This window comes from Bison bison, unplaced genomic scaffold, assembly GCF_000754665.1.
Source record: "Bison bison bison isolate TAMUID 2011002044 unplaced genomic scaffold, Bison_UMD1.0 scf7180017864228, whole genome shotgun sequence".
Classification (NCBI taxonomy): Eukaryota; Metazoa; Chordata; class Mammalia; order Artiodactyla; family Bovidae; genus Bison; species Bison bison.
This window is the reverse complement of record NW_011494800.1, coordinates 1,467,491-1,483,418: the sequence shown is the minus strand read 5'-3', so window position 1 is coordinate 1,483,418 and position 15,928 is coordinate 1,467,491. Positions and strand designations below refer to the sequence as shown.

The window sequence follows — 15,928 nt, the reverse complement described above, 5'->3', positions numbered from 1 at the left end:
ACCAGCCTTAGTTAATTAACCTATTTTTTGTTCTTGTTAATCAGTTGCTCAGTCATGTCCTACTCTTTACGACCCCATGGACTGCAGCACGCCAGGTTTCCCTGTCCTTCACTATCTCCCGGAGCTTACTCAGACTCATGTCCACTGAGTCGGTGATGCCACCCAACCATCTCATCCTCTGTCGTCCCCTTCTCCTCCTGCTTTTAATCTTTGCGAGCATCAAGGACTTTTCCAAGCAGTTGACTTCGCATCAGGTGGCCAAAGTATTAGAGCTTCAGCATTACTAATTAAATTTTTCTATTTGTTCCATTTGTCTGATAGTACAAGATGCAGGTCTGAGCTGTCTCCTTACATACCTGCTTAAAATTAAAAATGCTTCAAATAGACTTACACCCAAAAACAGCTGTGTCTCTGCTTCATGCCTAATCAACTCCATGATTTGTAGCACTAATTTCCATTGCTTCTCTTACATGTTGTCTTTTCCTCACCAGATATATATGTTGAGACATGGGAGACAAAAGGTCAAATTCCTGAAATTAACCACATCTAGATTTTGAAAAGACATTTAGAATAGTATTTCTGAAATTCACCAGTACTCTTCATGAATACAACCTTAAAGTCAGACTCAATATGAATTAATCTTTTTTTTAGAAAACATTTGGGTCTGAATTAATCTCAGTTTCTGAGACTGCCAAAATCTTTTTGCTGCTCAGTCATATTTCCAAGGTGAGAGATGGAAGTATATTTTTATTTAAAGTCAAAATCAGTTCAGTTCAGTCATTCAGTTGTGTCTGACTCTTTGTGACCCCATGGACTGCAGCATGCCAGGCTTCCATGTCCATCACCAACTCCTTGAGCTTGCTCAAACTCATGTCCATTGAGTCAGTAATGCCATCCAACCATCTCTCATCCTCTGTTGTTCCCTTCTCCTCCTGCCTTCAATCTTTCCCAGCAACAGGGTCTTTTCCAGAGTCAGTTCTTTGTATCAGGCGGCCAAAGTATTGGAGTTTCAGCTTCAGCATCAGTCCTTCCAATGCATCGTCACGACTGATTTCCTTTAGGATGGACTGGTTTGATCTCCTTGCTGTCCAAGGGACTCTAGCCTAATCAGTACTCTTTTCTCTTTACCTTCCCTTGTAGGACAACTAAACTACCTCGGATCAAGCCACCAAATCTGGCACATCCTTGCAGTCGTGATGTTATATTGGTGGCATCAGTCGACGGTGTATGTCATGCAGTATAGACACAGCAAACCCTGTCCTGACTATGTTTCACATTTGTGAATTCAGGTATGGCCGCCTGGGTGTATTCAGTTGTTAAGCAATATATAATGGGGAGCTCTAGACCCCACCATTTCTAAGATTCCCATTCATTTTTCCTTTTCCCTCTGATTGGGTAATATCATGAGTAATATAAATATGGAAATATATACTTGGGGATCAGTAATAGTAACTGCTTTGTGGGCCCTTAAGACTACTAACTTGCTGCTTGTACAGAAAGTGAAAATTTTAGTTGGCATTCCCTAAGAATCATCTGAATAACCTGAATGTGAAGCCAGTACTCTCTTTGCTGAGCACCAGCTTAACTTCTTAGGAAGGGCTCATCTCTGTTATAAAGTGGAGTTCTCCTGTATGGTTCCTTTAATAGAAGACAGAGTAGATGATCAAGTTTAAGTGCCTAATCAAGGCAGTGTTTGTGATGGCCTGTGCTCAAAGCAAGCTGATCGTGATTCTGAGTAATCACTAGCCTTTCTATGGCTGGTTTGTGAGAAACCAGCACTTCAGATCTTATTTCCTGTAGGTTCTCTTCTTAGGAGCACTAGACTTTTTAGTTTGCTAGAACAAAACTTTAAACCTCTTCTTCAAGTTGAGAGAGGTGTTGAGAAAGGGAAAAGAACTGCATTGTCATTTCCCATCCAATAAAAATCATACTAAGAACCAAGTACATGACAGGTGACAAATTCTGTGGTCTAATTACCAAGTTATTGGCCATTTAAGCTTTTCAGTTTCCAGTATTATGATTTAATCCCATATAGAAGAGTTGAGCTCCTACCCATAGATGGCAGATTTGGGGCTCCAGAATTCCTATAACAGCAGACTTTTCACCTCTCTGTTTGCGGTCTTAATTTCTTGATTGATGGGTATTCCCAGGTATATGGTGCTACTTTCAAGGCCACAGAATCCACATGGCCCAGTTCTTGACACTGAAATGAACCTTAAGCCTTAGAACAAAGTCATGCAGATGCCCCATTTGATGACATGATTAATTCACCTGTGTTCTGGCCTTTCCCTCTGTATGCATGTGTTAGTATTGCGCTGAGAACTCAAACAGTATTGATATACACTAGCTAACATTTGGGTCTGATACTTTATTGTATATATTAAAAAACAGATCTCGCTGCCCTATACCACAGCTTCGCACCCTTGTTTTCTGGTCTTCTCATATGCATAAGTTAAATCCCTTAAAGCAGTCATTCATAAAAACATGTTGTTTTTTGGAATATAAAATATTATCCAAGTTTCTGAATGGGTTGATATCAGCTGCTTTAATTACTGGTGTATATTCAAAACATTGAACTTTCTAAGTATCAGGAAGTGTTGATTGATAGTAAAGTTTATTCCCAAAATGCCACTTAAACATTCGATATTTAGAATGTTACTTTAATGTGCCCTAGTTTATGCATCTGTAAAATTTTGTATCTCTTTTCAGTGTAGTGTTGCTGGAATATGAATTTCCCATGCTAGTATCTCAGCAAGGCAAATTCTCCCCCAGTAGACTAAGGGCACACCACATTATACCCATTATTCTGATGGAACACCACTTTGAAAATGGCTATTTTAAAAGAACTGGCCAAAAGAAAATGGCCAGAAATTTGATCCGTATGCTTAGTGAAAGAAGATTTTGGTGAAATGATAATAGGATATATTTTCTCTAAAGTATCCCTATTGACTTACATGATACTATTGCTTTTAAATAGATATTTTGTCATTTTTGCTAAACAATATACTGAGTAGTTATAATTAATTTAAAAATGAAGGAAAAGTCTACTTTAGGTCTGGCACCATTTTTAATTACAAAATCTCAAAAACATTAAAGTTTCATTTTTTTCCAATTTTTAGAAAAAGTCCTTTTTTGTTATAGTGTATGAGTTATTTAATCCTTGACTTCTGAATTAATTGATAAAAATGACCAATTTTAAGACTTCTTGAACTTAAAAAGCATACAGGTCTGACTGAAAGGAGAACTAAATTATACCGTTATAAACATTTCATCTTTTTATGAAAATATAAAATATTTTAAGAAAGTTTTTTTTATCTTTACTATGATGTACTTATTATAAAGTAGGGAATGAACAAATGTGGATTGCTGTCAACTATAAGCACTTCTGTATATCAGCATTTACTGACCACCTACTGTGTGCACATCACTACTGGCAAAAATTTTAAGACATTGTAAACATTAAAGAATAAATATTTAAAAATTGCCTATGAATCTGAGCCTTGTAATAATGTATATTTTTGTTTTTGTAGATTTATTAAAATAAGATTTTAAAAGTACACTAGTCAGCTACCGTATTAAAAGTACTAAAAAAGACTGCTTTTAATTTTACCAATGTGTAAACTATAAAAGCTCTTTACTTATAGACTTTACATTTTAAAATTATTCATGGCTGTTTTAAATTGTCTATAGTGATTTGTAAGGTTGTAGTTAACTCATTTAAGGGAATTATCTTTCTACATAAAACCGCTTTCAAATAGCAAGATAGTGCTTGTCTTCTTTTTTGTTACACTAAGAGCAATTCAGTGAGCTGCATGGCAAAATGTGTAAATAAACTGGGTTTACTAAATATATAAGTGCTGTTTGTCTTTCTTTATAATACATAACAGCTTCACAATCATGTTTTAGAATCAGGAATGAAGCTTCAGGGAGTATGTGTCACATCTTTGGCATCCCACCTGGACAGAGTAACCGATTTGAAGATTGGCATTGACTGGCATAAAGCTGTACAGCTCTCCACTTGGCAGGTACCGACCTAGAGATAACCTTTGCTTGCCCTGCATTAAGTATCAAGGGGCATAGCCTGCACATCTAGATTCCCGGTGAGCCGAGTAGATCTGTATTCCCTTGTAATGATCATTCTGGGCAGTTTCACCCTTGCCAGAATATGTGCAATGAAGAGTCAGCTCAGCTCTTTGGGGAGGGGCAGAAGTGTCTTTTATTTATGTGCATTATCACAGTAACTGTGTTTATACTGAGAAGAGGTACAGATGCAATTGGGTACCAACATCCCCTGAAATTCTTTACCATACTTGCTGAGTAGGAGAGTGAGAGAATGATCCCAAACTTGAAACTACCTTTGAGAAAACATTTTCAGGAAGGAGAAGCAGTAACACTGTGGGCGGGGGTCTCTTGTGAACAGTGAAACTTCCATCCTTAGAGGGCAGGCATGATAGCACTAAAGTCTAGTTATACTCTGCAACCCCGGGATCAAAAACACTGCAGAGCACACATGTAAATTCAGTAGTGTCAACAATCTGCAGCAAAAGTGAACTTTCAAATGTGCAACAAAGAAAACTTCAAAAGCTCATGCTTTCAGTAGGAAAATATTAACTTCATCTTACATACGATGCTGGAGTTGGACTTTCTTAAAACAAAATTAGCTTGCTCAAAGTAAACAGCTCTAACTGAAGCATATATTCTTAAGTTAAAACTATAACCAAATTTGCACAGTGGCACAGTCCACACTATGCATTTTATATAACTTATATGTGATATTTTGCTCCTTTGTACCATTAATTTATTGAAAAGAAACAGGACCCTTATTTTTCCATATAACCTTAGATAAATGTTACAGTTTCTGGGGGGGGGGGGGGGGCATATCTAACAAATAAGTTTAATCTTTCCACAAGCCACCAATCTGAAACTCCAGTTTGTGGACTAATACATAATATTGTGATCTCAACACCAAACTTAGTCCATCAATCCAATAAATAGGTTTTCTGTTTAACATGCCAAAGCCTCACATCTGTAATCAAGTTATTTTATTTAACTAAATACTTATTAACAGTGAAAAATGGTATCAGTTTTTAAAGAGTTTAAAAAATAAATTTTATATAATGCAAAAACTATGCTAAATATTCAAAAGTTACTTCAGAGTCTTATGTTTTTACCTTACCTTCATCACTGTATCAGTAACTATAATCCTTGAACAAATTGTATGATCATTTTGGTTGTGCAGATGCTAGGGCAAATGTACAAACACAAAATGTATTTTCTTACTTAAATCCAAAACTGGGAGCTCCTTAGACCAGAGATCTAATCTTACTCGTTTTTCTCCTCCGTTAGCTCATGCATAATAGATGCTTAAATGTCTGTGGTGTGAATGAAAGAACTGACTAGAAGTTGGCATCCAAAACTTTTAATAAGACGACAAATAATGAAAAACTCAAAGTCACTGATTATAAAGAATATGCAATCCATTTGGGATTTATTGCATTTAAAGAAAGCAGATTATTAAAACAGTAGGTATGATAAATACAGTAAGAAAATAACTTTAAATTTCAAACAAAACAAAGTGAATGAGGGATAGGATTCAGTCAATAAGAATAAGCAGTGTAAAGGCAATATAGTACTAAAATCAGTTAGTGCTTAATTAGATACAGGAAGGAGGGAAAAAAAAGCAACTGATGCTATTTCATAACAGTTTCCCAGCTGTATCTGAGGATTGAAGTTAACTTTAGAAAGTATGATCTTAACAATTAGAAATATAATAAAGATGAAAATCAGGTTTATTAAAAGTTAAAATTATTTGCTTAGTGGTACATAAAAGGCTTCAGAAAATTCAAGTTTAACAAAAAATGGAAGTGTAATCAAAGAAAGTGCACTTAAAGCTGTTTGCCAGCAATTAAAAAGTAGCCTATTATTATTACTATACTGCTTACTATTAGATGACTTTTCAATCACAAAAAGAGCATAGTCATAAAAACAATTCTCTTTCAAAAGTAGCACAATAAATTTTTAAATAAAAATAACCCCAAATGATGGCCCTTTGCATTTTCATCTGTCTACCTTATTCTTTTAGTGGCTTTTGTAAACCCTCACGAGGAGTGAATGTTCTTTTAGCAATGATTGTGGTTGCAATTCCATTCAAAATGTAAAAATTCACATTAACTCCACACTAGAGAGATGTGACATGTGCATGCAAGTGCGGATTTATATATTTACCCTAATGTGTAAACCCCACTGTGTATAAAAGTTTTCATATAAACTATCGTTATGTTATTCTCACAGTAGATCTGTCAGTTCATTCTCACAGTAGATCTGTCAGCTCAACACTGGACCTAAAATGATAAATGATAAGTAATTTTGCTTAAAAAAAAAGAAAATGTTTACTGCACAGTCTACACATATTAAAACAAATGTACCCAAACTCCTCAGAACCAGTGATAAGAATACACGTGTACCTTCTCTCAATGCTGATATGAAGTACCACAACCTAAAATAAGCTAAGCAGAGAGGAGGAAAGGGCTCTGCCTGCTGCACACCAGAGTAGAGGAGGGTTTCCCACCAGAGTAGAGGAGGGTTTCCCACCAGCAAGATGAGGACAGCGGTCTGTCCCTGTCACACGACAAACGGGAGGATCCAAAGCTGCTTCTGTCTACGATTCCAAATAATGGCATAACTGGGCCCAAGTACACACACACACACACAGGGCGGAGGTCACATCAGTGGAAGAATCACACTTTCCTGATGGAAATAAATATTCTAGTCAGTTTCACCCAGCCCACCACCTTTCCTCCTCCACCTAAAACATATATACCAAGCAACTTTTGTGTCCTAGCAGAATGTCTGACATTCCTCAGTGCCATAGAAGCTGGTCTTTTCAACACTTAACATTTTGCTGAAGTGGTAACATTAAAATAATTAAGCAAATGGTCCGCTTTTTAAAAGATAATTCAAAACCAAGAAGCATGATTAAAGCTGTTAGGACAGAAATAACTTTGGCCTCAGACTTTTGCTAGCTTTGTAATATGTCACTTCCCTTTGTGATGTTCAAGTATTACAGGTTTAGAGTTATGACGACTTTACATGCTAAAAAAGCACAGAGGATAGCTGATTAATAGAGACATGATTTCTTTTCAGCGTTCCTTCCTTATACAAGAACTGGACCATCCCATAATAGAGCCAAACCGAGTGCTGTGTGCCAAGTATGCATTAAGCTCTCTCACACGTCTTGGGAGCTTTATTCTCATAAGGGAATTAGCCAGGCATCAACTGTGTAGAGTGACCTACAGTCTAACAGTAGTGGGAAAACATGATGGGAAACAGAAAGCGACCCTAATCCTATACTCCTTGGGAAAATTCCTCCACTTCAACACAAAGGAATCTCCCCATTTCTATCCCATTGGGTCCCCTATAAGTACTAAATGTTTCCTCTTGGCTGTAATCTCCAGAGGAAAGTCATTTGTGATATAACAAACGTATGACTGTCAATATTTTAAACAATGTCAAAGTGTTTCTTTAGAATTTATCCAGAATTATAAGCCAAAGTGTCTGTCAGTGTCTAAATCATTTAAAATTATTCAGTGTATTGAAAATGAGTGTAAGCAAGGCCTTGGTATCTGACAGACTCTAGATATTTCATATTACATCCCAAGGGGACCACACTGATTCATCTGTACCCCTTCTAAATTATGAAACTCATGAGGTCTAGCAGAGACAAAGGCTAATAAGGACTAAAATAGTCAAAGAAGCATCTTGTATATACATCAACCAACAGATTTTCATTAACAGACTGTTTGATACAAACCTACTGTAGTTCATGAATTAACTATGTGTAATCATCAACTCTTCACTTTTAAAAGAAAGTATCACTTGAATCTACTTTGTAAAGTTTTAAAGAACATCTACTTGAGCATTTGCATTAGCAGTATTAATCAACCTGAGAATCAGAAAGAGAAAAAAAAAAGGTGCAAACATAACATTTGCCTTTGGCACAAGGACAAGTAAAACTGGTGCAGCTGGGCTCTAACGTTTACGCAGAAATGACTCTCATGATCGATCTGTCTCTGCTACACATCATTCACACATTGCTTTCCTGTTTGTCCACAAATCTGTATCTGATTTAAAACATAGGAGAGAGAAGCAAGAAAACATAGAGGGTTTAGTTACAGATACTTTGTTTCTTTCCAAGTTTAGACTATGAAAACAGGCAAATAGCTCATCCCAGTTGGGGCACTATAATTGAGATTCTAATAAGATTACTGATAAAATTTTAATTGGGCTTAAAGCATTAATTTAAAATATAGCAATCAAGGAGAGTGCAAGCTGATAGGAGTTTCTACCCTTTTCTGTAAATAGCTTTAATGGTTCTAGAAACTTCTAAATGTTCACTTGCAAGGCAGGGACAGTTAACTGTAACTTAAAATGGAGACACAGGAGAAACAGACTGTATTCACATTAATGATTTCTACCTTATTAAACAATTTCTATAAAATCTCAAGTTTCTAATTAGGATTTGTAATGTAAAAATCAAAAGGCAATTTGGTAGCTGGGTTCTTTTCACTAAAGTCACAATCAGCTAACTAGCAGAGTTGAGATGCTAGCCCCTCATCACCTTGACACCTTACAGCCACTCTCAGATCTCAGGTATTAGTGCAGAGGTACTTGCGGCAGGATGTGCAAGGCCTGCCCATAAGGCTTTGTGGGATTTGCTCTTCTGTTCTCTGTATTAAAACTACTCCACCCTTCAGACCTAACTCCAACACTGCTGCTCACCAGACAACCTGGGGAATAGTTGGTGAAGGTGGTTATGTAATAAAGCACATTATTAAATGCAACATGATTTTACATTGTAAACGTCTCAGAAACTCAGGGTTTCAGCTACATATTTTTCCCTAGAATAATATTTCTCTATGAACCTTGTCCTCACTCCCAGTTTTCCCAATAAGTGTTTTACTAGAGACATGATAAAAGTTTTGAGCTAGAAGCCATTCAAAATCAGAACATAAAGTGTTCCTGAAGTACTACTGAATGTTTTTTCCTCTCCTCTGTATCATTCCTTTTTTCTCTCCATTTTTCTGCCCATCAACTAGCTATCTCTAGTTTTTGTTCTAGGCTTCTATGTAATAGTCCATATTAATGGCACTTGTTTTTTTTTTAATGAAACAGTTTTAGGCACAACAGTCAGTGACTTCTGGCTCCTCTTTGTGGAGAAAGGTGTAAGGACAAAATCTCTGCACTCTCCGGATAACTTCCTCATTCTTTATGAGAAATGGATTTTTTTTTTTTTAACCTCGTGGAAATTAGAAGAGATATTAAAAAAAAATCCACAAATGCAATTTGTGTATATACAAGTAACCTTAGTTTTAAATGCTAGATTCTGGAATGAGCCTGGGATGTGCGCACAAAAGTGATTCTGTTATAAAAGTAACGCCACAGCTCCCGGTCACTTTTCAGGGACCACACGCGTTCCCTAGATTTCTGTGCGGTCAGGTGGGGAGCTGAAACCCCAGGTTAGAACCTGCCACCTTCGCTTCCTTTGCGCCTGCGTGGAAAGACGTGGAGTCACTACCCTGTGCAGATACTTCCTTTTTCTATTTGGTTTATTTAAAAATCGCCTATTCTGATTGACCTGTAAGAATGAATGATATAAAGAGCTATACAAATAAATTTTCTTTCAAATTCATAAAACTATTCATACTTTTTCCTTTGAAACAGGAGTTAATACCAAGAGTCCGTCAGAAGTCCTCTACTGTTTAGAAGGAAACGGAGCAGCACCGAAGGGGTCTAATTCGACGGGCTGGGGCTGTTGGGGCTGATGGGAGGTGATGCTCTGCACCACGAGTTCTGTGAAGGGCACGGCACCAAAATCATCCATTTTCAACGCCTCTGCCCCATGGAAGGAGCCGTGCAGTGAATTCGGCCGGGGCCTCCCGGGCAGGACCGGGTTGTGGTCGGTGCTCAGGCCCTGGTGCGGGGAGTGCCATGGCAGGTCCGGAGGGTGGAAAGGCTTGGCCCCGAAGGGGTCCAATAGACCCTCCTCGGCTTGCAGGACATGCCCGCGGTCCTTCCCATCGGTCAGGGCTACGCTGATGTTCTCCTTGGAGTCCGAGATGGTCAGGAACTCGTTGCTGCTCTGCGAGTCCCGGCGGCCCACCCTCCTGTGCCGGCGGGCCCGCTCGGGGGTGCGGAAGGCGGGCTTGGCTGGCTTCTTGGCACCGGTCGGGGTGCCGTGGTGCCGCTTCCCGTTGCTCTTGGCCGCGTCCTGCTTGGTGCGCCTCTGCCGGGAGGACAGTTTCTGTAGGCTGCGCTGCTTGACTTTCTGTTGCGGACTCCCAGTTATCTCCTCGAAGGGCACCAGCCCAAAAAGGTCCTCGCCGCTGTCACTTTTACTGGCAGACGGAGGGAAGGGCTGGAACGGCGTGGAGCCAAAGACATCCACGCTGGGGGGGCCAGCTGGCGCGGCGTGCGCATCGCGCGCCATCACCTTCTTGCTGAAGGGTGCCTTGGTGAAGACATCGAATTCCTCTGGTTCGAGCCCCGTGGCGGGAAGCCGGCTGTGCGGAGAGAGGTCCTTCTGCTCCCCCTGGCAGGGCAGCTGAGCCCGCGCTGCGAAGAAGGGGACAGCGCCAAAGACATCAAACTCGGGTCTGGGAGTCCCTGCTCCCACGTCCGAGGGCGCCCGGGCGGGCGTGAGGAGTGCTGCGCTATGACCCTGGACCGCTCCACCGCCGGAGTCCCTGTAGCCCGGGCTCGTGTCGCTGTACTTTGTTTTGGCCTGTTCGTAGTCTGAATCGGAGCTGTGCTTCTCCTCCTCTTCCTCATCTTCAGAATCCATGAGCAGAGGCCTGTGCCCCAGGTTTTCCGGTTCAGTGTCGTCGTCATTAAAATCTCCTTGTTCTCCCTGGAGAACTTCCTCATCCTCCTGCTCTTCCTCTTCGCTGCTCTTCGGAGAAGGGGGATCGGACTCAAAATCACTCTCAGATTCGTCGTTCCCCTTTTGCACTTGAGCACGTACTAATGAATTCTCTGAGGTTTTCTTTCCAGTCCGGTGGTCTTTAGAGACTGGACTTCCTTTTGTATTCTTGATAGGGTTTGCAGTGCCATTTTCTTGATTCATGGAGGGATGTTCAATTTTCTTTTCAGGAGAACCTGCCAATTCAAACGAAAATTGTATCATCTCAATGCATCTCAAAAACCATTTGCAGTAAACATCATGTACTAATACAAAGGCCTTACAGATCACTCATATCAGTTCCCTTACAGGAAAACTTACTGGCACTTGGTCATTAGGCTCCGGGGGAGGGCGGGGGGGTGATGCACTTGGCCCCTAGTTGATGGTTAGGTCCTTCAAGTGCAGACCGACTGACTTGTGTCTCTACCCTACACACCACCTACTCACCACAGGTGGTCACTGACAGCTGTCTTACTTATAGTACCCAGAATAGGACTCTGAATATGGTACACAAGCAAATTTTCTTCTCCCAGCTTCAAAATAAGATTATCCAGCCAATTGCCCTGCCCAGATCCCCCCATTCACCCCAACCTTATGCTTCTATTTCGATTCTGTTATAAAGTTTTCCTATGGAGATCAACAAGCATGAATAGCTTATCTGCTTAGATATGTTTCACTGTACTATTTATATTTGGCATTCTGGGATTTTATTGTGAACAAGTATCTTATGGGCTGGGTGAACATCCCCATAGTCTGATCCAAGCTGAGGTACTGAACTGAGACCATATCGAGGACATCTGCCTTCCCAAGAGGATACATCTTCCTTTAACTGTCATACCTGTACTAGTAGACCCTGTATTAAAAGCACTCTACCTTAATGAAAATCTTAACTGTCAGTATGTTTACTGTATGGTAGGTGACAAAAATGCATCAAACACGGTGTTCTCCAATTTCACCGCATGCACATACATAGTAAAGATAGAGTATGTTAGTTCATATGAAAATATATGGCCCTCCCAATACACGGGTGTACTGATTTTCCAGAAGTAGGAAACAATTTGAATTGATCCAATTACATATCCATTCATCCCTTCCCCTCTAACATCAGATATTTTCAAGACAATTAGCTAGGCTTGGAAGTAGTCTTCAGTCATGAAAACTAAATACCTTATGATGGATGGGCTATTACTCTCCCATGATTAAATGGTGGTCCCCATGGCACAGGACACCTCTGCATTATTTCCTTCTCTTTGAAAGTCAGCACTGTTGTCTTCCTACCTCTCTGACTATTCCCTCTTGTTCAAATTTGTTAGCAACTTCCCTTTCACAAACATCTCCTTAAACACAGATGCTCCGCAGGGTCCTAACCTTGACTGCCTTTCTCCCTCTGTATGTCCTGCCCTGGGTCCTAACTACTTGTATGTTAATCAACGTTTGTACCATGATGACTGGATCTCTAATAGTTACCATACATACTCACCTACCCTAGTCACCTAATACTCTTTTATATATATATATATATATATTCTACCATTACTTTAAACTCAGTAATTTCAAGAGAGTTAATCTTTTCTCTTAAAATGTGCTCCTCACCAGTTCCCTCTAAAGTAATGAATAATATCTCCATCTACCAAATTCTGCAAACTAGCAGAAATCTGGAAACCATCTTCCCCTTCCACCAGTGTTTTTAAAATTCAAGGATCTGGTCCCTCTTCTCCCTCCACCAGCTGTGCATCCCACCTACCCTCTCCTTATCTTCACTTACCAACTCCTCAGGCTCTCAACTTGCCTGCCTGCCTCCAGTCCCATATCCCTCAAAGCAGATCCTCTACACTGTCACCAGAATGACCCTGCCGAAGTACTCATCACGTGGCTACTGCTGAAAACCCTTCGGTGTCTCTCTAAAGTCTCCACCCGCAGCCCAACACAGAGGCCCTTCTCTACCTGGCTTCTGTCCTCCGACACCATGAGCCTCAAACCCTGATGTCTCCCATGGGTATTCCTCATTATAGCCACACCAAAACTCTCCCTGCTCTAATTCAGAAACGGAATAGCTGTGGACAAGGGTTTTGGGGCTCTTGCTACCTAAACTGTTAAGGTTTACTCTCAAAAACCAAGGAAACGAATAGAGCTGGGGATCAAGGAGCACCATGCTACTTTAGCCTCTCACACATAATACTGGCCCTTGGCGTGAACGCCCTTCTAGCACTCCACTCCCACCTGACTTGCCCAGCGTGCCTGGCTGTGTTCTAAAACCTAGCCCATGTCAGAGCCCTTTTGAGGCACCCCTCGAAAAACACCCATATTTGGTGGTCCTGATGAACCTCGTACAAGCCTTAATCATAGCACCTACTTTAGACACAGGCCTATTTATCATTTACCTCATAGATCATTCCCTAATGCTGTGCTGAACCAATCAATATATGTTAAGCAAAACAAGTAACTACTGTAAGCTCACAGCTACAGACATACATCTAATACATTCAGGATACAATCAAGAAAGCTACATAGAAAAAGAAACTTCACGTTCAGAGTTCTTAGCTTCGAATCCAGTCACATTTTTTTGATTCAACGAAACATTCTATAGGGTAGTTGGTTATTTAGTCGCTGAGTCATGTCCCACTCTCTGCGACCCCATGGACCATAGGCTGCCAGGCTCCTCTCTGTCCATGGAATTTTCTGGGCAAGAATACTGAAGTGGGCTCCCATTTCCTTCTCCAGGGGATTTTCCTGACCCAGGGATCAAACCCACGTCTCCTGCATTGGCAGGGGGATTCTTAACCACTGAGCCACCAGGGAAGCCCTTTATGATATGTACTGAGCATAACACTGGTGAATAAAATAAACTTGGTCCCTGCCTTCAAGAATTTCAGAGAGTATAAAGAAACCTAAACTGTGACTAGCACTCTGAAATAATAGAGCAGAGGTGTTAAGTCATGGGGCAGGGGGCAAGGGTGCATGAAGCTAGTCTGGACAGTTGCCCAAGGCCTCCCTAAGAAGATGACAGTTAAGACAGTTTTGTGAGAAGCCGGCCACACAAAGCGCAGGCAAAGAGGTGCTCCAAGTAACAGCTACGGCATGTGTGAAGACCAAGTCAAGAAAGACGGTGGCTGGCATGTTTGAAGGACTGAAAATAGACCAGTGTGCTCAGGGCACAGTGAACAAAGGCGATACTACTCAAGATGAGGAGGGAAAGAAAGGGGAAAGGACCAGATCATGAGGGTCCTTCTAAGGCCATGATAAGAAATCTGGGTTTTGTTCTAAATTCAGTGTGTAGTAGGGAACTGTCATGAATTATTTAAAGTGCAATGATCAGATTTAGATCTCAAAAAGATTAAGTGAATACCATAGAGAAAAGACTGAAGCGGGTGGCTGCAAAAGTACCAATCAAGGAGAGGAAACTGTCATTTAAGTTAGAAGTTGGGTTTCCCTGATGGCTCAGACAGTAAAGAATCTGCCTGAAATGCAGGAGACCCAGGTTCAATCCCTTGGTCAGGAAGATCCTCTGGAGAAGGAAATGGCAACACACTCCAGTATTCTTGCCTAGGGAATTCCATGGACAGAGCAGCCTGGCGGGCTACAGTCCATGATGTCACAAAGAGTCATATGCAACTGAGCCACTAACACCAAGTTAGAAGTTATGGTGGCAGGGAAAACACAAGTGGCAGAATCAGAGACGGGCGGAAAACTCTGGATGGATGGCAATGCCTTTAATACAGAAGAGAGTCAAGAATACACTGGGAAGTAGAGGAGAATTTGGTCTGGACACAAAGTTTGAAGTATCTGTGAGACATCTGAGTGTGAGCAAAGTATCTGTGGCTTGAGCACCACGATTAGTTTCTGGCTGGAGAAAACAGACTCGGGAGTCATCACTGTACAGAGAAAGGCACAAGTCTGAAGGAAATCGCTGATGAAGAGAGTACAAGAGGAAAAGGGATCCATCACTCAGGTATAAAACTTTCAGAAGTCAACAGAGGAACCTGCAATGCAAACAGGAAAGTGCCAGAGAGGAGGACCACAGCCAGCTGAGTGCCATGTCGCCTAAGCTGAAGAGAGGAGAGTGTTCCCAGGGGAGGGAACTGACAACAGGGCTGGGTGATGCAAAGAGGCCCAACAAACTGAGGATGGAAATGGCCGCTGGCTCTAGTCAGCTCACAAAGGTTGTTGACAGCCTTGAAGTGGGGAGTGGGGAGGAAGCCTAGTGGGGCTGAGCAGTGAGGGGGAGAGAAGATGCAGAGATTTCCATCAGTTATACTTAAACACAAATATAATCTTCATGCATTATTCATCTGCCAGTTCCCTGAAACCAGCCAAGAGCTATATGCTGTATCTTTACATATTCATAATAAGCTTATCTTAAATCCTAACATTAAAATCGAGTCAAATGAGGATTCTCACTTGACTTCTCCATATAGCAGACTTCTGATATTAAAAAGAAAGCTTGCTTTTAGATTAGCCAGAGCATTTATTTCCATGAATTTTTATCTCAAAGCAAAAACGTAATGGCAAAGACTTGCAACCATCCCTCACTATCTTTAGTGAGATAGTCCCTCTAAGAGACATGCTAACATATTACTCCTCAGGCGACTTGCCCACCAGAGCCACAACACGCACCCCTCATTCCTGCTCGTGGACACCTCCAGGGACAGTCCAATATCTTCCCTAAAGTGTCTTCTGCAGAATGCTATTCCCATAAGAACCTAACAGTTCTGTGGTCTCAAGCAACTGAGTGTACATTTATAATGCAACCCCCCACCACCACTCATCTGCAAAGTGCTCATCAAACCAAAGGTGCGGACGTGTCGTACACAAAAGAATGTGACTTAATGAAACCTAGTTTCCCCAACTTCCTTCACTACGAACACTTTTGTTTACACGTTAACACCTATTAACCTTTATATACAATTCTGCACAAAGCACTCAGGGAAAATGCTGCTCTGTTAATTCCCCTGGAAAATTTTCCATTTCTAG

General features: G+C 40.9%; 2 protein-coding genes across 4 annotated transcripts in view; one reads left to right on the top strand and one right to left on the bottom strand.

Annotated features, from left to right (window-relative positions):
* PAQR3 (progestin and adipoQ receptor family member III) overlaps window positions 1–15,928 on the top strand; it is a 40,808-nt gene that overhangs the window by 20,428 nt on the left and 4,452 nt on the right. The window contains exons 6-8 of one of the 3 annotated variants that reach the window (XR_825772.1): window positions 1,141–1,289; window positions 3,907–4,025; window positions 9,721–11,835. Coding sequence is in view for 1 of the 3 variants with exons in the window: in XM_010845900.1 (XP_010844202.1) it covers window positions 1,141–1,283 (143 nt within the window). In the remaining 2 variants the exon portion in view is untranslated. Of the gene's footprint in view, window positions 1–1,140; window positions 3,878–3,906; window positions 4,026–9,720; window positions 11,836–15,928 lie in introns of those variants that run through there. The other 2 variants (XR_825773.1, XM_010845900.1) reach the window with 2 other exon arrangements.
* The window catches only part of BMP2K (BMP2 inducible kinase), a 120,073-nt gene continuing 108,343 nt past the window's right edge, over window positions 4,199–15,928 (bottom strand). Inside the window, exon 17 of the mRNA XM_010845978.1 lies at window positions 4,199–11,154. Within this exon, the coding sequence (XP_010844280.1) occupies window positions 9,752–11,154 (1,403 nt within the window). The 3' untranslated portion in view covers window positions 4,199–9,751. The remainder of the gene's footprint in view (window positions 11,155–15,928) is intronic.